Source organism: Leptonotus elevatus, chromosome 20 (genome assembly GCF_054856555.1).
Source record: "Leptonotus elevatus isolate MCC_2025b chromosome 20, RoL_Lele_1.0, whole genome shotgun sequence".
NCBI classification, from domain to species: domain Eukaryota; kingdom Metazoa; phylum Chordata; class Actinopteri; order Syngnathiformes; family Syngnathidae; genus Leptonotus; species Leptonotus elevatus.
The window spans coordinates 16,446,631-16,468,070 of record NC_141258.1 but is presented as its reverse complement, the minus strand read 5'-3'; the positions used below and the strand labels follow the sequence as shown (position 1 = coordinate 16,468,070).

At 41.8% G+C, this 21,440-nt stretch overlaps 1 protein-coding gene across 3 annotated transcripts in view; it reads right to left on the bottom strand.

Annotated features, from left to right (window-relative positions):
* Nucleotides 1-21,440, bottom strand: part of llgl2 (LLGL scribble cell polarity complex component 2) — a 69,379-nt gene that overhangs the window by 18,241 nt on the left and 29,698 nt on the right. For 2 of the 3 annotated variants that reach the window (XM_086063978.1, XM_086063976.1), the window contains exons 16-19: nt 19,315-19,511; nt 18,348-18,495; nt 17,548-17,680; nt 17,355-17,471 (exon numbers count right to left, since the gene is read on the bottom strand). In XM_086063978.1, coding sequence (XP_085920104.1) covers nt 17,355-17,471; nt 17,548-17,680; nt 18,348-18,495; nt 19,315-19,511 — 595 coding nt within the window. Of the gene's footprint in view, nt 1-12,670; nt 13,781-17,354; nt 17,472-17,547; nt 17,681-18,347; nt 18,496-19,314; nt 19,512-21,440 lie in introns of those variants that run through there. The other variant, XM_086063977.1, reaches the window with a different exon arrangement.

The following is a 21,440-nucleotide window of genomic DNA, read 5'->3' as shown; positions in this document are numbered from 1 at the left end:
TTCACGCACACACATTTGATTTTAAGTAACATTTCAATGAGCTGAACAGTTTAAAATTTCAACCATTGAAATCGGTCAAGAAATGTGCAAGTTAACTAAAATCAACAGTATGTTACTGCCCCTTTAAGAAACATGCACATTCACGCACACACATTTGATTTTAAGTAACATTTCAATGAGCTGAACAGTTTAAAATTCAAACCATTGAAATCGGTCAAGAAATGTGGAATCTACCATAATTAACAGTATCTCACTGCCCCTTTACAAAACATGCACATTCACGCACACACATTTGATTTTAAGTTGTGAGGAGACGTCACGCACCAACACTCCATTGATTTGTATAGGATTACGCTCACCTCAAACAAAAGCCTCTCGCGACTTAACGGTTGAAGATGCAGATTCCAGAAATGGCTCGTTAGAACGGCAAGGGTTTGGGGAACGCGAGCATGTTCTCAGTTTTTTAATCGGATGAAAAATGACCAAATGAGAGCAGGTTGAAAACTTATGATTGATCGAAAATGAAGAGGGAAAAAACGGCGAAATTTACATGGAGGAGATAGGCGCCAAAGTCCGACTTCTCCTCGCTTAAAGTGAAAATAAAGGTACTAAATGACACCTTAGCCAAATAAAACTTAGTTTTTCAGAAAGCAGAGGCTTGTGGCTACAAAATGTGCGAATTTGATGTCTAGTGAGCAAAGATTGTGGCCATGGTGACGAGTTGAAGTGAAACTTTTGGAAATATATTTTTTGGTTCCCGTCACTGAAAGCTTAATTGGGTATCAGAGTGGCGATTACACTCACTGTCTTTGAACCCCCACAGGGGGAAGAGCTTTCATTCCTTAATTTGTTTTTTGACACTGAGCTAAAGATGGGAAAAATTCCAACAAAATGAGCTAAAATTCATATCAATCGGTTAACGTATGCGCGCGCAGCGTGTCTTTGAAAAAGGTGCTTGATGTGTGATTTTGTCTTTCCTTTTCCCATTCATTCCTATGGGACTTTTATTTGGGAGTTTTTTGGGAATAGCATCGCCATGGTAAGTGGGAATTCTTAGAAAAATAATGCCGCATCGAGTCAGATCGAGCCGCATCGTTTGATACTTCATTTGTCCCGGTGCGATGTACGGTACGGGCTGCATTCTTGCGGAAAAAACTGTGGAAGATTAAAAAATAAGAAAAATAAGAATAAAAAAAATAAACCCTTTTTCTAGGATAGTAATATGTGCCTGCTTGCTCCGCAAGCAGCAGCTTCGCTGCTGCTTGCTCCGCTTAGCAGGCCCATAACTAGAAAAATTCCCGCGGAAATTTTGAATGGGCCTGCTAACTCTTTTCAATGAGCCGAACAGTTTAAACTTTCAACCATTGAAATCGCTCAAGAAATGTGGAAGTTAACCATAATCAAGATCAAATAAAGTATCTTACTGTCCCTTTAAGAAATATGCACATTCACGCACACACATTTGATTTTAACCAACATTTCAATGAGCTGAACAGTTTAAAATTTAAACCATTGAAATCGCTCAAGAAATGTGCAAGTTAACCAAAATCAACAGTATGTTACTGCCCCTTTAAGAAACATGCACATTCACGCACACACATTTGATTTTAAGTAACATTTCAATGAGCTGAACAGTTTAAAATTCAAACCATTGAAATCGGTCAAGAAATGTGGAATCTACCATAATTAACAGTATCTCACTGCCCCTTTACAAAACATGCACATTCACGCACACACATTTGATTTTAAGTTGTGAGGAGACGTCACGCACCAACACTCCATTGATTTGTATAGGATTACGCTCACCTCAAACAAAAGCCTCTCGCGACTTAACGGTTGAAGATGCAGATTCCAGAAATGGCTTGTTAGAACGGCAAGGGTTTGGGGAACGCGAGCATGTTCTCAGTTTTTTAATCGGATGAAAAATGACCAAATGAGAGCAGGTTGAAAACTTATGATTGATCGAAAATGAAGAGGCAAAAACGGCGAAAATTACATTGAAAAGAGATCAAAAATGTGCGACTTCTCCTCGCTTAAAGTGAAAATAAAGGTACTAAATGACACCTTAGCCAAATAAAACTTAGTTCTTCAGAAAGCAGAGGCTTGTGGCTACAAAATGTGCGAATTTGATGTCTAGTGAGCAAAGATTGTGGCCATGGTGACGAGTTGAAGTGAAACTTTTGGAAATATATTTTTTGGTTCCCAGCACTCAGACCTTAATTAGTCACGCTCTAACTGATGCAAGAAAGGCGACTTTCACCCCTTTGCTCACTGTCTTTGAACCCGCACAGGGGGGAGAGCTTTCATTCCTTAATTTTTTTTTTGACACTGAGCTAAAGATGACAAAAATTCCAACAAAATGAGCTAATTTTCATATCGGTCGGTTAACGTATGCGCGCGCAGTGTGTCTTTGAAAAAGGTGCTTGATTGGAGTTGATCTCTTTCGGATTCCCATTCATTCCTATGGGACTTTATTTGGGAGTTTTTTGGGAATAGCGTCGCCATGGTAACTGGGAATTCTTATAAAAATAATAGCGCAGCGAGTCAGATCGAGCCGCATCGTTTGATACCTCTTTTGTCCCGGTGCGATCTACGGTTCGGGCCCTATTTTTGCGGAAAAGTCGCTGGAAGATAATATAAAAATATAATACTAGAAAAATTCCCGCGGAAATTTTGAATGGGCCTGCTAAGTCTTTTCAATGAGCTGAACAGTTTAAACTTTCAACCATTGAAATCGCTCAAGAAATGTGGAAGTTAACCATAATCAACAGTATGTTACTGCCCCTTTAAGAAACATGCACATTCACGCACACACATTTGATTTTAAGTAACATTTCAATGAGCTGAACAGTTTAAAATTTCAACCATTGAAATCGGTCAAGAAATGTGCAAGTTAACTAAAATCAACAGTATGTTACTGCCCCTTTAAGAAACATGCACATTCACGCACACACATTTGATTTTAAGTAACATTTCAATGAGCTGAACAGTTTAAAATTCAAACCATTGAAATCGGTCAAGAAATGTGGAATCTACCATAATTAACAGTATCTCACTGCCCCTTTACAAAACATGCACATTCACGCACACACATTTGATTTTAAGTTGTGAGGAGACGTCACGCACCAACACTCCATTGATTTGTATAGGATTACGCTCACCTCAAACAAAAGCCTCTCGCGACTTAACGGTTGAAGATGCAGATTCCAGAAATGGCTCGTTAGAACGGCAAGGGTTTGGGGAACGCGAGCATGTTCTCAGTTTTTTAATCGGATGAAAAATGACCAAATGAGAGCAGGTTGAAAACTTATGATTGATCGAAAATGAAGAGGGAAAAAACGGCGAAATTTACATGGAGGAGATAGGCGCCAAAGTCCGACTTCTCCTCGCTTAAAGTGAAAATAAAGGTACTAAATGACACCTTAGCCAAATAAAACTTAGTTTTTCAGAAAGCAGAGGCTTGTGGCTACAAAATGTGCGAATTTGATGTCTAGTGAGCAAAGATTGTGGCCATGGTGACGAGTTGAAGTGAAACTTTTGGAAATATATTTTTTGGTTCCCGTCACTGAAAGCTTAATTGGGTATCAGAGTGGCGATTACACTCACTGTCTTTGAACCCCCACAGGGGGAAGAGCTTTCATTCCTTAATTTGTTTTTTGACACTGAGCTAAAGATGGGAAAAATTCCAACAAAATGAGCTAAAATTCATATCAATCGGTTAACGTATGCGCGCGCAGCGTGTCTTTGAAAAAGGTGCTTGATGTGTGATTTTGTCTTTCCTTTTCCCATTCATTCCTATGGGACTTTTATTTGGGAGTTTTTTGGGAATAGCATCGCCATGGTAAGTGGGAATTCTTAGAAAAATAATGCCGCATCGAGTCAGATCGAGCCGCATCGTTTGATACTTCATTTGTCCCGGTGCGATGTACGGTACGGGCTGCATTCTTGCGGAAAAAACTGTGGAAGATTAAAAAATAAGAAAAATAAGAATAAAAAAAATAAACCCTTTTTCTAGGATAGTAATATGTGCCTGCTTGCTCCGCAAGCAGCAGCTTCGCTGCTGCTTGCTCCGCTTAGCAGGCCCATAACTAGAAAAATTCCCGCGGAAATTTTGAATGGGCCTGCTAACTCTTTTCAATGAGCCGAACAGTTTAAACTTTCAACCATTGAAATCGCTCAAGAAATGTGGAAGTTAACCATAATCAAGATCAAATAAAGTATCTTACTGTCCCTTTAAGAAATATGCACATTCACGCACACACATTTGATTTTAACCAACATTTCAATGAGCTGAACAGTTTAAAATTTAAACCATTGAAATCGCTCAAGAAATGTGCAAGTTAACCAAAATCAACAGTATGTTACTGCCCCTTTAAGAAACATGCACATTCACGCACACACATTTGATTTTAAGTAACATTTCAATGAGCTGAACAGTTTAAAATTTAAACCATTGAAATCGGTCAAGAAATGTGGAAGTTCACCATAATCAACATCAACTAAAACATGCACATTCACGCACACACATTTGATTTTAAGTTGTGAGGAGACGTCACGCACCAACGCTCCATTGATTTGTATAGGATTACGCTCACCTCAAACAAAAGCCTCTCGCGACTTAACGGTTGAAGATGCAGATTCCAGAAATGGCTTGTTAGAACGGCAAGGGTTTGGGGAACGCGAGCATGTTCTCAGTTTTTTAATCGGATGAAAAATGACCAAATGAGAGCAGGTTGAAAACTTATGATTGATCGAAAATGAAGAGGGAAAAAACGGCGAAATTTACATGGAGGAGATAGGCGCGAAAGTCCGACTTATCCTCGCTTAAAGTGAAAATAAAGGTACTAAATGACACCTTAGCCAAATAAAACTTAGTTTTTCAGAAAGCAGAGGCTTGTGGCTACAAAATGTGCGAATTTGATGTCTAGTGAGCAAAGATTGTGACCATGGTGACGAGTTGAAGTGAAACTTTTGGAAATAGATTTTTTGGTTCCCGTCAATGAAAGCTTAATTGGGTATCAGAGTGGCGATTACACTCACTGTCTTTGAACCCGCACAGGGGGAAGAGCTTTCATTCCTTAATTTTTTTTTTGACACTGAGCTAAAGATGGGAAAAATTCCAACAAAATGAGCTAAAATTCATATCAATCGGTTAACGTATGCGCGCGCAGCGTGTCTTGGAAAAAGGTGCTTGAATTGGAGTTGATGTCTTTCGGTTTCACATTCATTCCTATGGGACTTTTATTTGGGAGTTTTTTGGGAATAGCATCGCCATGGTAACTGGGAATTCTTATAAAAATAATGCCGCAGCGAGTCAGATCGAGCCGCATCGTTTGATACCTCATTTGTCCCGGTGCGATGTACGGTACGGGCCGCATTCTTGCGGAAAAATCCGTGGAAGATAATATAATAAGTTGAAAAATAACTAGAAAAATTCCCGCGGAAATTTTGAATGGGCCTGCTAACTCTTTTCAATGAGCTGAACAGTTTAAACTTTCAACCATTGAAATCGCTCAAGAAATGTGGAAGTTAACCATAATCTACTAAAAGTATTACTGCCCCTTTAAGAAACATGCACATTCACGCACACACATTTGATTTTAACTAACATTTCAATGAGCTGAACAGTTTAAAATTTAAACCATTGAAATCAGTCAAGAAATGTGGAAGTTCACCATAATCAACATCAACTAAAAGTATCTTACTGCCCCTTTACAAAACATGCACATTCACGCACACGCATTTGATTTTAAGTAACATTTCAATGAGCTGAACAGTTTAAAATTTAAACCATTGAAATCGGTCAAGAAATGTGGAATCTACCATAATCAACAGAATGTTACTGCCCCTTTAAGAAACATGCACATTCACGCACACACATTTGATTTTAAGTAACATTTCAATGAGCTGAACAGTTTAAACTTTCAACCATTGAAATGGGTCAAGAAATGTGGAAGTTAACCATAATCAACACTATGTTACTGCCCCTTTAAGAAACATGCACATTCACGCACACACATTTGATTTTAAGTAACATTTCAATGAGCTGAACAGTTTAAAATTCAAACCATTGAAATCGGTCAAGAAATGTGGAATCTACCATAATTAACAGTATCTCGCTGCCCCTTTACAAAACATGCACATTCACGCACACACATTTGATTTTAAGTTGTGAGGAGACGTCACGCACCAACACTCCATTGATTTGTATAGGATTACGCTCACCTCAAACAAAAGCCTCTCGCGACTTAACGGTTGAAGATGCAGATTCCAGAAATGGCTCGTTAGAACGGCAAGGGTTTGGGGAACGCGAGCATGTTCTCAGTTTTTTAATCGGATGAAAAATGACCAAATGAGAGCAGGTTGAAAACTTATGATTGATCGAAAATGAAGAGGGAAAAACGGCGAAAATTACATTGAAAAGAGATCAAAATTGTGCGACTTCTCCTCGTTTAAAGTGAAAATAAAGGTACTAAATGACACCGTAGCCAAATAAAACTTAGTTCTTCAGAAAGCAGAGGCTTGTGGCTACAAAATGTGCGAATTTGATGTCTAGTGAGCAAAGATTGTGGCCATGGTGACGAGTTGAAGTGAAACTTGAAATCTATTTTTTCTCTGTCTACACTCTGATTCTTAATTGGTCCGCTCTAGCTCATGCAATACACACACATGGGATAAAGGATATTTCACTCACTGTCTTTGAACCCGCACAGGGGGGAGAGCTTTCATTCCTTAAATTTTTTTTTGACACTGAGCTAAAGATGACAAAAATTCCAACAAAATGAGCTAAAATTCATATCGGTCGGTCAACGTATGCGCGCGCAGCGTGTCTTTGAAAAAGGTGCTTGATTGGAGTTGATCTCTTTCGGATTCCCATTCATTCCTATGGGACTTTTTTTGGGAGTTTTTTGGGAATAGCGTCGCCATGGTAACTGGGAATTCTTATAAAAATAATAGCGCAGCGAGTCAGAGCGAGCCGCATCGTTTGATACCTCTTTTGTCCCGGTGCGATCTACGGTTCGGGCCGCATTCAACTCCAGTAACATTTCAACACTAAAAAGAAATCTGAGCACTCAAAAACTCCTCCTCCCTGTCTCAGTCAAAACAGAGGCAGCCAGAAGACTGGTGTGTGACTCCCGTGAGCAGAGTCGTGTGGTCGTGTGGAAGTAGAGAGTGTTGCTTTTAAGTCATGATTCGTTCTGTACATCTTTGAACGTTTTGCTTTGAATGAACCCTGATGGAAAAACAACAACACACGCATTTACCCTCGCAAGCCGGCGCCGTTTAGCGAGATACAGTCTTTAACATTAACAGTTACCTGTACTAACGGCACGTTTCACATAAAGGCAAACTGGCACTAATACAGTTACTACCAGAACCTGGGGTGTTGATAGGAGAGAACGCTTGCATTGCTGGCGGCCGTTGCTGCTGTGTTGATCCCACTAGGACTCCGGAGCGCTCCCAAACTGCGTGTGCATAGAGGTAGTGTTTCCTCCCTTAGACAAAATATCCAATTTGCAAACATTGCAAGTTGGCCTGTTAGCTTTTCTTGAAAGATGTCAACAAACTTTCGAGCGTGGCGCCATGTTTATTGCTCGCGCGCGTGGTGACGTCATCGTCCTACACGGAACCGATAAGTGAATCGTAAGCAAAAACGGCAAACGATGCCTAGGAATTGAAACACTTGGAGCCGGTTCTCAACAAGAACCGGTTTTCAATTCCCATCCCTACCAATGAGTTAAATTTTTACACTTTTGGAAGTGTAAATTTAACTCGGAACTGTATAAACTCAGGGAAAGTGTTACATTTAACACTATGGGAGTTAAATTTACACTTCAGATTTTACTGTGTACGTATTTTTTTTTAATTACAGTACAGACAAGCAATATATAGTCAAAAAACAAACATTCTGTATTAAGTTAATGTCTGTTCATATATTTTATATGTTGCGTGTTTTATTTCAAAGAACATTTAAAAAACAAGTCGAAGGTCCATCTTTTGTTAATTCTCACTGTAAACTGTGGGGAGCTGGTTTACTGCAGAAACATGCATATTGTACTGTCAATGCATATGTTGAGGATCTGTTGTATCAAAAAAAGTACCATTCCCCATAATTAAGCATTGGGATATGTTTATATTTTAAGTCCCTCTCCTTTGCATAACTTTTATTTAGTGATGCACCGAATATTCAGCCACCGAAAATAAATAAAATTAAAGTTAAAAGAATATGGCCGAAATATGTTGTGGTGACGCAAGCAAAAAAAACGCTTCAAGCAAGCGTCTGTTTGAATTAAACAGCGAACGCGGGGGTGAGTGTCCGCCTCTCTTCTCGCTGGCTTTTCACAGTGTGAGTTTGCACCGGTCGGTCGCAGCAGCTTCCGGGGTCATTGCACACACCGAAGGAGAAGGGTGTCCGCTTGGTGTACAACATTTAAGCAGATTGAAAAAAGTCAGAACTGCCGTGTACTGGAGTACAGGTGAGCCACTCTTCCTCCTGCAGCCCTCTTTTTTATATAAGAGCCCCTTGAACGGTTCCACTTTTTCACCGGCATCCCGGTGGCCGCGCTAAATACTTTAGCTAATGCTAGCACCATTGCTATCAACAGTTTTAAACACTGAAACACTTAACACTATCTCCGGGTGGCGACAGACCTGTACAGGCTTTGCAGTCCGTTCCCAAATTCGATTAGCTGGTGCGAACATATGTATTTATTTATTTTTAAACGTTGGTGAACATGTGAATGTGCCGATTTTAAGTGTGCCGCACCTTGTCCCGCCGCCACTAAATGCCAGCCAATTGCAGGGCACACAGAGACGAACAACCATTCACACTGACAATGGATGGATGGCAATGATAGTAAAATTGGCATAATTTTTTTCCGGCGTTTCGGTTTTCGGCCAAGCATTTTTCATTTTCGGTTTTAGGGTTTCAGCCAAACATTTTCATTTCAGTGCATCCCTACTTTTACTACATTCGGTTTACTCACCGACTTCCCATGCGATTTTTGGAGCGGGAAGTACCCCAAAACCACAACAAGCGACCTATCACAAACCTAAAACCCCCCGCTCTTTGTACCACCCAAGCTTCAAACATCTTAATAGCACTCTTAAACCTCTGATCCTAGAATTGCTTCTGGACCCAACTGAAATTGCAGTGGTTTGCACGGTGTGTCGTTGACCCGAGCGATGCCCAGCCCAGCCTGCAGCTGGATTTGGTGGTGGTAAGAGCAGCCATTTACTTTGTGGCATCCAATGTAGTTCGAGAAGTGTTTGATTGCCCATACTATGGAAAGCAGGGCTTTTTCGCAGTCTGAGTATTTCAACTCTGGGCTGTTCAACAAAATTTGGCATCATCGAACCTTGGGAAATTCCTGTTCAAGTTGTGTCATGGGCCATCACGAAAGAGGCACCTGCTGGTTCAGTTTGCGATAGTCAATGGTCGGCCTCCATGTGCCGCTTGGTTTCAAGACTGGCCACAAGGGAGCCGAGTAGGTGCTGTTACAGAGGCGAATGATGCCCTTTTCCAGCATGGCGTCGATAGTCTTCTGCACTGGTTCGTAAGAGGCTATTGGAATCTTGTACTGGCGTAGGAAAGTTGGAGGAGCTCCGGGCTGAGGTTAGGGATGCGGGCCACATGTAGGTCCGTCAGTCCGCAGTCCAAGGAGTCCTTGGCAAAAGAGGGTGTGTATTTCATTAACACCGTGCGCAAGCGTTCGCGGTCCTGGTAGGATTGCAGCACGTCAGGACGGCACAGGACCTCCTGGAGGTGCGCCTCGAACTCTGGGTACTGTTGGAGGTCCCCATTATGGGTCGCGGTTGGTTGAGGAGAGGGGGAGCTAGAGAGCGTTGGGGGCCGGCAGGGTTGACCGTGACAAGTTGAGATGGCCTGGTGGGTCTTCGGCCATTGGCGTCTTTAGTCAAGAACAAGATGGTGGATGTGGAATGTGTCCAACCACTGGCACCGTTAGAGTGAAGTCGTGGAAGTCGGAACGGATGAGCAGACCCAGGCGGGTCATTTTTGGTATGTGAACGTCGTGAGACATGGGATTGTGAACCAAGATCAGAGTGGTGAGGGAGGCATCCACAATGGAAGTGGCCTCCAAGAACAATGACAGGTTCATGAATTCCGGTGAGGGTTGGAAGAACGTGGAGCGAGTATTCAAGAACTTGTTCGCTCGCTCCACTAAGCGGATCGGAATGTTAATCGTGTCCGTGATCACTTCGTCTTCATTCAAGACTTCGCAAGCGTCTGGGATGATTTGTCCGGGACCATAGGACATTGTTGATGGTGTAAATCTGCACCCACAAAGAGGGTGTGGGGCGTGTTCGGGACAACCAGGAAGTAGTGGGTCAGTGAGCGCTGATTCCACTGAAGGTTTAATGCGTACACGATCACTGCGGTAATTGTACGAGGAGTTCCGTGTTCAACGGAAACCGACAAGATTTGGAGCCGAAAGCAATGTTTGAGTCATGATCTTGCAGGTCGTTAGCAAGAACTGCAGAAATAGCTTACTTGTCAGCCCACAAGACGAGGAAAGACGGGTGTGCTTTGCACCTGGACACCTCTGATGAGGCGCGGGGCGTCAGGCAGTGGCGGGTCAAGGTTACAAAGGAAGATGTCATATCCTCTCAGCCGGTCCTTCAGAGGGAACGCGAGACGTCCTGCCTTGACATGTGTCGTGTCCCAGCTTCCCATGGAGGCGCCTGCTTCCCCGTGGGGTGGCAGCGCCCGAGTCACAGTGCAGAGCTGAGACCGGTCAGGGCCCGGGCGACGTATCGGCAGAGCCAGCCGCACCTGGGCCTAAATCTTGAGATTCCGGTAGTCGATGATGGGTTGGAAGCGAAACAACAGGTCTTGTCAATGGGTCCCACATAGACCGGATGGATGAATTCCATGGGGCCAATGGTTCAATGTATCATTGCAACAGACTCCAGTAGTGTGTTAGTAGCTAAAAAGGCGGCAACGGTTAGTGGGTCGTAGGCGGAGCGGTCGTTAGCTCGTGGCGCCGTACGGAGTTGTTCAAACACCAAGTTTAACATTACCGTGACATCTGCCGCTGGATCTACGAGGACGTCGTAGATCAGAACTCGCTTCAGGGTGACGCTCAGATTTTAGATAATTTACAAGCTGTGTCCCCCTGGTGATATGTTCCCCTAAAAGCTGTTGGGACGGTTTCACTTCATCGGTTGATAGCGATACATGCGGGTCGTATTTGGGTTAAACTGAAGTACCAATACCGTTGAATCCGGAGGCGGTTTACGAGGTATGCAAGTTTCGGCTTATAGAGGACCCGCTCGTGACCTCTGCGGGTGGGCCACGTCAAAGGCGGGTCTTTTGACAATTTCACGCGGGTTGTCGGTTTTGGAACGCGGCTTCCGGTTTCGCGAGCCGCGGGACTGGTTTGAACTTTTTGATTTAGGCTGGTCTTTATTCGGAACATGGGAGCAAGCTTCTTCAAGCTCTGATGGGGGACCCACATCCACTTGATAAATTCCGGTGTCGGTTGTCTTGGGGGTGGAAACTTTCAATTTTGCATAGCAAACACACACAGGGTTAAACCGCGGAGCGGCCACTGGCTGTAAACAGCAGCAGTGGTTTGATTGACAGGCAATGACGAGCAGATCGGAGCTTGCTGTTGCTTGTCTTGCAGCCAACTCTTGACTGACAGCCTGTCAACCTACGAGGCTTCACACCCCAGCGGGGCCGCCTCGAGGCGTGGCTCGCTAAAGAGACAAAGACTCAACTCCACGCCCTCACGAACCACACAGCTCAAACTTCACAAGGACTATGACGCCACCTCGTGGAAAAGTGTACACGGTACAGGTATGCCGCTAACGTCTTAGCTTCCCTGTCTTAACCCGCTCACAGTGAGCTAATTTGGAGTCTGCGGCTTACGGAAAGCACAATCACGTCTTACAACTTCCCCTACACGTTAGGTGCGGGAGCAAACGGGGCAATGACTTGAATGTCGTTACATCACTCTAGGGTAGCTAATCCTGGGCACGTAACGCGAGTCTTGTCAAGGTGTTGCACGGCGGCCGTCACCTGACTTCCCACAAGTTCCGGAAACACAAAACAAACACAGAACTTGAAATTCAGCCAGTTGAAATTAACAAGTTGAAGTCACTATAATTCCAATAGTAACAAGCTCTCGTTTTTCTCAATCTTTCCTGCTACACTCTCGTTCCACAGTAGCGGCTCACTTAAGATGTTATCACACGCACGATGGCAGCTAGACAGATGCTTAGTGCAAAGCTAAAAAGAGTAAATAATGCAGTTCTATGGTATCGAAAGAAATTCTACACTTGGCGAATACCAATGATAAACACGCTGGGTGAAACTCTTTCACAAGCCTAAATCATGTATGTTCGAGTGGATATTCTTCTAAATAAAAGCCTCACCAAGGGGCACCATTCTGTAGCGATAATTGATGTTATCTTTTTGGATGAATTAGTAATTTGAACGCCGCTTGAGGAGGTCGTAATTCCCTCAATCGCCTATCGGGGCACCACGTTCTGTTTACTTTTGGAGAAACACAACAAATAAAATCCAAATCGTCATTTAATTATTTATAATCTGAAGTCATCACATTCAATATACGTGGTTCTTTGTATTAATAAAATAATTACTAATCCACTCGAACACAATTGAGACGGAATAAAATTTAGAAAACATGCATTTATTCACTACGCATACACATACAGAATCAACACTGCCTACCTAACTATCCTTCGGTGAAAAGGAAAGGAATAAAAATGAAGCTAATAAAAATAAGAAAGGAACAATTTAACGGGGTAGAAAGGAAAGGTTTGACTTGCCAAATCTGTGAGATATTTGAAATGGAAGTTGCACCAGCGATATGTTAAATTGGCTATGAGGCGTGCAACTTACTGGAGTGAGTTGAATCGAGCTAGCGGAGGGAAGGTCAATTGAAGAAAAAAAGTTGCTCCCAAAAAGGCAAGGAAAACAAACAAACAAAAAATTCCACAGTTAGATGATGTGCGACGCAGCTCGGGGCTCCCGGCAGATGAGGGGCTTATTTAAAGTTGTGGGGCGTGTCCGGTAAAGGGGTGTGGGTACCGTCCCTCTTTTGGCTCAACCCAAGTCAGATACTTTTAAACTCCAAATTATCAAAGAATTAATAAAAAAATTTTTTTTATTTGGTCAGGCTGGCAAGTCAGTTTTTCCCAAGCAAAGCATGTTATTATTACACATACAATGCTGCTCAAAAGTTTGTGAACCTCTTTAGCAATTTGGATTTTCCAATTGTTTCAACCTGATTTTGTTGTTCAATCTGAACCATTACATTTTATATGAAATACCAGGTGTAGGTTTAGCATTTCAATGCATTGTTCTTTTTTTTTTATCAATTGTGTTCCGGCCTGGGGGGCCCTGGGGGGTTGTGCTTGCTCTGTCTTGGCCGGGGATGACGGCTCCCCTCTTTGGTGGAGGTTTTTATGCATGCCAGATCCACCACAACAACATCTACCGAAATTCAAACACAATTTGCTTCTTCCTCTGGTCGTTGAATCGGTGGAGGCTGATGTCTGTGGATCTCGCTGCTTCATCTATCCTTCCTTACTTTTCTCAGTCTTTCCTTTGGTCTCTTGAGGTGTCCCCAACTAGTTGGAATTTAGATGTTTCTGGGGTTGGTGAAAGATTCTGGTTGGCAACCCGATGGGTAGTAGGTGATGTCTGGTTGGTGCTGCATTTTACTTTTCTTTCTTTTCTTTGATCCTTCCGTGGGTCTCCTGACAACTTCACGACTCGAGCTGGATTCTGAAGTATTCGGTTGAGGTGAACGGTATGGGATTTTTAATAGGTTTTAGGTGAATTAATGAGTACACACTCACACGCACATGCATACAAAAAGAGAGAGAGAGAGAGAGAGAGAGAGCAATGATGATGACGTGTCAAATCGGCAAGATTACCAAATGAACAATACTGAGCTTTCTCTAAGAGAAAAAATAATATTATTTTTTAAATCAATTGTGTAGTTAAAACTAAATTAAAAATATTTTTTGGTCAATTCATGTAGGTGCAAAAGTAAGTGAATCCTGAGCTGCATTGCTTAAAACAAGCAGTCAAGTAGGATCAGGTAGGACAAATTGGTAGGTAAACTAACCACTGATATGGACCAATGAAATGAGAGGTTTAGCAAAGAAATTGTGCATCACTTACAGAAACAGAGACAAAACCACATCACTTGTTTTACCCAAGGGGAATTCATACAGGTCAGTCATGCTGAGAGGAAGAGAAATCTCAGGGGACCTCAGGAAGTGGGTAGTGACAGCACATATGTCTGGGGAAAGCTATAAAGTAATCTAAAAAAATTTAGATTCATCATTCCACTGTGAAGCAGATCCTCTGCAACTATAGAACGATGGAAATTACTACAATCCTGCCTAGAAGTGGACGGCCCTCTTAAAATATCAGCAAGAACCACAAGAAAAATAATAATTCAGTAAAAATCCAACTCTAACATCACATCAAGGGATTTGCAGACCTCTTTTGCTGCATCTGGGACACATGTGCAAGCTTCAACAATCAGAATAAAAGTCAATCGACAAGGCTTTCATGGAGAGCTTGCTCAGTAGAAGCCTCTGCTCACAAAAAAAGATCAAAGCTGCCCATCTCAACTTTGCCAGAGAGTACCTGGACAACCCTGAAGATTTTTGGAAGTCCCTTCTGTGGACAGATGAGTCCAAAATGTAACTGTTTGGTCACAACTAAAACAGTCATGTTTGGTAAAAAGTCAACACCGCATACCAGCAAGAGAACCTTCTCCTTACAGTGAAGCAGGGTGGTGAGAATGTTAACTTCTGGGCTGGCTTTTCATCCTCAGGACCTTGACAACTCCACATAGTGCAGAGGAATATTGTGAAATCCTGGAACATAACCTGAAGCTGTCCTTTGTGAAGTTACAGCCTGGTAGAAGATGGATCATGCAATATGACAATAATCCAAAGCATTCCAGCAATACAACCAAAGAATGTCTGAAGAACAACAATATTCATGTTCTGGATGTGCCCAGTCAAAATCCTGACCAAAATTCTTTCAAAATACTGTGGGGGGACCTGAAGCGGGCAGTTTATGCTAGACGCCCATCCAACCTCTCTCAATTGGCTGCATTTTGCAAGGAAGAGTGGCAAAAATCCCCCAAAGTAGATGTGAAAGATTGATAAGTCACTAAAGAAAGTGTTTGGATGAAGTTATCATTGCAAAAGGAGGTGCAATGTCTGATGAAGTGAGAGGTTCACATACTTTTGCACCCATGAAATCTGAGGTTTTCTTAAATCAACAACTTTTGCTCAATATCAATATCATTCTTTTTGTTCAAGTCTATTATTTTCAATGTCCGCATTGTAGATTGGGGTATGACTAAACATTTAATAAGGTTATTTTAATATTTTATAAAAAAATATTTAGTTCTTTCCTGACAAACTAAATAATCTCTGGGTTTACAATCATCATACCTGTTGAAATACATGACATTCTCCTTCATAGACATAACAACATGACATGAAACATTCAGTTGTGCATAAATTCACTTGTATGTGCTGAATTTCTTATGTGAAATGTGTAAGATTGCTGTGAGAATGGGTGTATAGGTAAGTTCCATGTGAGGGCAGTTCAGATTGTGACCACTTGGAGGCACTCTGGTCACGTGTAACCTCCAAGAAAGGCTGGAGTGTACTGACCAGGATTCCAACTGACATTTGCAGGCAGTTGGCATGTCGTCTTGTCAGGCTCATGTTATTTTATGACTTGATAAGACTGAACTGCAGACCGCCAGTCTGAACCCAACGCTTAGATCTCAGCAGGGGTGAAGATAATGCTTTCCGATAAAATTCTTTGATGCCATAAACTTGTGGTTCTGGCTGGTAAACAACAAACATTCACATCCTGGTGATGTGGCCTATGGTTGACTCTTGTTTTTGAATTGTCTCTGGTTTAGGCAAGAGGGAGAAACGGAGCGAGATCACCCAGCCAAGACTGACTGAACGCACATTTCCAAGAGGGAAATGTTAAGGAAAGGGGAAAAAATTTTTAGGGTGACGAGTCTATAATTGTTAAACTCTTAACTATTTATTGTGAATAAAAAATGTTTTTAAACGGTATTTTATTTCCTTGTATGTATGGCTTTGATTCTCGCACTGTCGCTCGACATGTGCTGGTTATAGTCTGAAAAGATTAGAACAAAACAGTATTTTTTTTTTCTTCTTCACATTGCCTCGTATAGACTTTTTGCACGTGACGAGCGGATTTTTGATAGCAGGCTGTTTTAAGCCCCAGCTTAGCACATTACATTCACCAAAGCTTTGTCAAGGGAAACTACGGACCATAATGTTAGCCTAGCCAAATATTATCGCTTGTTATAAAATGCTCTTTGATATTGGTGTGTAGGCAGAGTCGTGCGAAGGAGACGCCCATGCATGAATTTCGAATGATAAGTCGAACATCCAATTGAGATACGTTTTAAAAACACGTCATAAAACATTTTTTCAATTGCTTTTCATTTTAAATAACATGTCAGACATTGAAGCTAAATGCATATGTCCGCTAAATGTAGAAATGTAAAATAAAATGAAATAAAAAAAGAGAAAAATGTATTGGTTTTTTTTCACAGGACAGCGACAATATAATAAAGGATTTATATATTTGCAAAATATAACCAATTTTGTATAATCAAGCATGTTGGGCAATGTTATTTTGGTTATGCTTCTAAGGTCACTAGAATAGAGCAGTACTTAACTGATTCACTCCCAGCCATTTTTACTGACGCAACCCCCTTCGCTCCCAGCGGTTTTACTGGATTTTGACTGATTTTGCAAGGTCCACGAAAAATTCTGTTCTATTGCTATAAAAACATGGAACCTACCAAAATAAAGATTAGAGTCTTTTCTTTCATCAGGAAAAAAAAGTATATTTGTATTGGTTTCCGTTTTGCAGCAATTAGCATTATAATATAGCTAAGTTTCATCATTATTCACAAACCTGTTGAAAACACTGGGAAAAAGAGCCTGTTGCAACATTGGTCGCTTATACTCTACTGCCACCTGCTGGCCGTGTTTTTGTAATTACTACAGTTGCTTAACTACGATTGCTTAACTCCCGTACAAATAACTGTATCAAAGCATTCTGTATGCTCTAGCATAAAGACACATTAAAAAAAACATATAAATACCTTTGTGGGAGTGCAGGACAAAGTATTAAAAAACACATTTATACGTTTTTGGGTTTGAACGAGTTAATTGTCATTGTCACAGGGACGTAACTGTAGCACAACAATAGAGCTGCAGAGTGGACGGGCGATTATGAATCCATTGTATCCCCAACTCAAATGCCTCACCGGGGTGTGCAGTGATGGGCTCATCTGTCCTATGCTCGACAGAAGGAAGACGGAGTATGAAAACATGTACACATCCCCCATTGGTCCCTGCCCAAAGGGAAGGTGTATTATGTGAACCTACAAGAAAAGAGTTGGGTATGAGATGAGACATTTAGATGTATTGAAATCATTTGTTGAATGTAGTGACTCTTACTGTCTGAGAGGAAGGTGTCAGCAAAGTAAAGTATCCGCACCAGGCCAGTGAAAGAGTCATCTGATGAACGAGCCTCAATCTTTCTTTGGACAGGAGCCAGTTCCGCCTCCAAACGAGCATTTGCTTCCTGGAGCTTTTTGGTAATGACAACAACAACAAAATACAAAAAAACACAATATGTTAACATGGAGGGTCGCTAAAGAGATGAGATGATGATTTGGATCTTTTAGTTGCCCAAATATATTTGGATGGGATCTTTTTCAACAGCAAAAATGTTTATAACAAAAAAAAAAAAAATCTAATCAAATCAACATTGTTTAGACCTCATTATTAACCTCAATTTGCAAATATGCCAAATGAATCATTACAAGGTGCATTGTATGTTGATTACAGTAATTTCTGGACTATAAACCGCTACTTTTTTCACTTGCATTCGACCCTGCAGCTAATACAAAGGTGCAGCTTATCCATCAGATCACAAGGGGGCGCACTATAAAGGAAGCGCAAGGGCGTCAGGCAGAGCAAACCAAACCAAGTGAGCTCAAATACAGTAGGAGAGACAACGAGAGCAAGACAATTTGCACCCTCATTATGGAAAAGAAAGTAGCGGGAACCCGGTGCGGTAACATTAAAACACCTGCGGCTTACACTCAGGTGCGGCTGATAGGTGTAACAAACTCGAGTATTCTCCAAATTTAGCTAGCGCGGCTTATAGTCCAGAAATTACTGTACACTTATTTAGCTGAGAAGAAATACCATATCAAAATACCAGTTTAACTTTGTTTGTTTTTTCTCTCTACCTTGGTAGTGTTGTTGATGTGATGTTTCCGTAGTGAGATTCTGCTGTGCCTCACTCTTCTAAAGGACTGTCGAAGTGATTTTTTTATGCTTTTCACCCTAGACAGAGGACCTTCCATGGCCAGTTGGTCACTGGGATTTAGAGTGCATCTAGAGAAAAATCCATTGCAACACACATAATAAATACAATACCAACATAAACACACGAGTAATGCATCAAAATTCAACAAAATAGATTTATACACTTTCACAGATCATGCAATGCGTGGAAATAAAAAACACACATACACACAACAATCAATTACTGGAAGGCATATCCAGGCTCTTAACTCATTCACTGCCATTGACGGCTATAGACATCAAAAATTCATTTGAACTATTTCTTCTTTAGTTTAACATTTTTCTACCTTTGTTAACTAGAGCATGAAAATCTATAGTTTTTTTATTGTACATTTAGAACAGATATAAAATTTGTGATTAATTGTGAGTTAACTAGTGAAGTCATGCGATTAATTATGATTAAAAATTGTAATCGCCTGACGCCCCAAATTTTTAATCATCTTTAAATCGCGTCAGGCGATTACATTTTTTAATTGTAATTAATCGCATGACTTCAATAGTTAACTCACAATTAATCACACATTTTATATCTGTATTTCTAAAAAAAAAATCTAGGTTTTCATACTTTTGTTAACACAAGTGAAAACAAATGTTTAACTAATAGAAATAGTTCAAATAAATTTTTGACGTCTATAGCTGCCAATGGCAGTGAATGAGTTAATATCAAAGCTATACCAGTATGGATGGCACAATGTGGCACGATATGGCACAAATGATGAAATGATGACCAAAACGGTAAAAATCTGATGGCTAGATGGATACTGTGTTATTTCCACTTTAAGCACCATCATTTTCATCACATTGGCTTAAAAACTCTAAAATTGTTGAGTTCGTTAAGTGTCTACTTACTTGATGAAGACATTGTTTTTCTGTTGGTAATCAAACAATCCAAAGCCATGGCTGGTGCCATAAGCAACCAGCTTCCATTCTGAGTGAAGACTAAGAGCGGTGACCACAGCAGGGGGCTGACACTGCACAAGAGTGAAGGGCTGGAAGCCTGCCTCAAAAAGGACTGGCTCATCTCTAACATCTAGACGTGTGTGCCCCTAAAAAACAAAGAGAAAAACATACATACATAGATACATATATACACAGATTTTAAAACAATTTATTTCAAATATGCATAAAAATAAGAGTGCAGTATAACAGTAACATATGTAAAAAAATAAAAAAATAAAGTATTAGGAGGTATAAACTTGTCTCTTCCTACCTACGTATATATTTATTTCATTCTTAGTACAGGGAGCCCTCAAGTTACGGCGGAGTTCTGTTCCTACGCTGGCGATGTAACCCGAATTTCAACTTAAGTCGGATTTCCCCGTAAAAGTCGATATTTACATCAAAATACTTGTACAGTAATTTTTAAAAACATATTTGCGTGACCCGGAACCAATATTTTGTGTTTCCGCATGGACATTCATTGCTGACGGACGGCAGAGAGGAGCTAATTCTCAAACTTAAACATGGAAATGTGACACGCCTGATGGCGAGCCGACCTGCTGATGGACGTCCGTTGCTGGAGGTAACAACAACAAAACTTTAAATAACTTTAAAATGGCCAAATTACTGCAGGAAATTAATGAAAAAGAAGGTGCTGTGGACGACGCACAGGCGCCGTAAAGTCGAACAGACAAAGGTGAAGGTACGACCTAACTCGGGGACTCCTTGTATATTAACAATATTAACATTGAGGAACGTTCCTGTCAGAGGTACGGATGAATCGTTGGAATTCGTCGAAACGTCTAATTGAGATGCGAATTGGCCGTTAAAAACAAATGCCTAATCAGAGTTAGGTAGGTCTCTCAGCTCTCTCTCAGCTGGCGCGCCAAAGTGGGCAAACCAGCATGTGATGAATGCGCGTGCTACCTCAGCTAAGGTAGTTGATGACAGGAAAATAACTTCTGGCTACCTAGTGGTCCTGTCTACCATGGTGAGGAGGTGAGTGAACCCGCAGGGGGGAGGCAGAGGTCCCACAAGGTACACGTTCGCATGGTTAAAACGTCTATCTGGCACATGAAACGGTTCCAATGGTGCTCTGGTATGGCGTTGTACTTTGGCACGCTGGCATGACAGCTTTCCTGAGGTCTGGCCAGACAAACTTGGCCCCAACCAGCTTAGTGGAGGCCGTGGATGGTTGTCAAAAACAAAGCGCCGCTAGCCAGCCGGCACCATGGGGCGTGGTTGGCCAGTGGACAAATCAGTGAGGTGTGTTCTGTGACATTGGCGTCCTCAAACTTGATGTCCTCCAGATGCAGTCCGGTGGCAGCCGTTACAGTAGGCTTAAATGTCAGAGTCGGCGGCCTGGTCGACAGCCATAGCAGCGTAATCAAGCCCCAAGTGAATAGCCGCTGCTTTTGACCAGGACAGGCAGTCTGCAACTTAATTGTCAGTGCCAGCCACGTGCTGATGTCTGTAGTGAACTTTAATGTGGCAGCAAGCTGACGTTGCTGCTGACCAGACCACGGCTCCGAGGTCTTGGTCATGGCAAATGTCAGCAGCTTGTGGTCCACGAAAGCAGTGAACAAGCGGCCCTTCAAGAGGAATTGGAAGTGTCGAGTGGCAACCCATGCTGTTCGAGCAGTGGACGATGCCAAAGCGCTCCATGGTGGCGAACTTCTTTTTGACAATCGCAAACTTGTCTGAGTCTAGGCGCCGTGCACGGGCATAGAATGGGGGACCTGCAGTGGTGATGTGCTTTTGAACATGTTCAAAATTTGATGGCGACAGAAAAGCTGTTTGCGAGCATAAATATGGTTTGCGAGGGTCGGCTGAACATCTTTGCAAAGTTTTGGAGTCTTGAACGAAACCTGGCGAAATACCAAGACTCGCTACATGCGCACACCCTCAAAAGCTTGCGCCGCTCAGTGAGATACTGGCTGAAAGTGTTTGCCAAAGACAGATGGCGACTATTAGCAACTATTTGGAACCGTATTGCAAAAATGTTGCCACTACTTCGCCAATGTTTGGGAACCTTT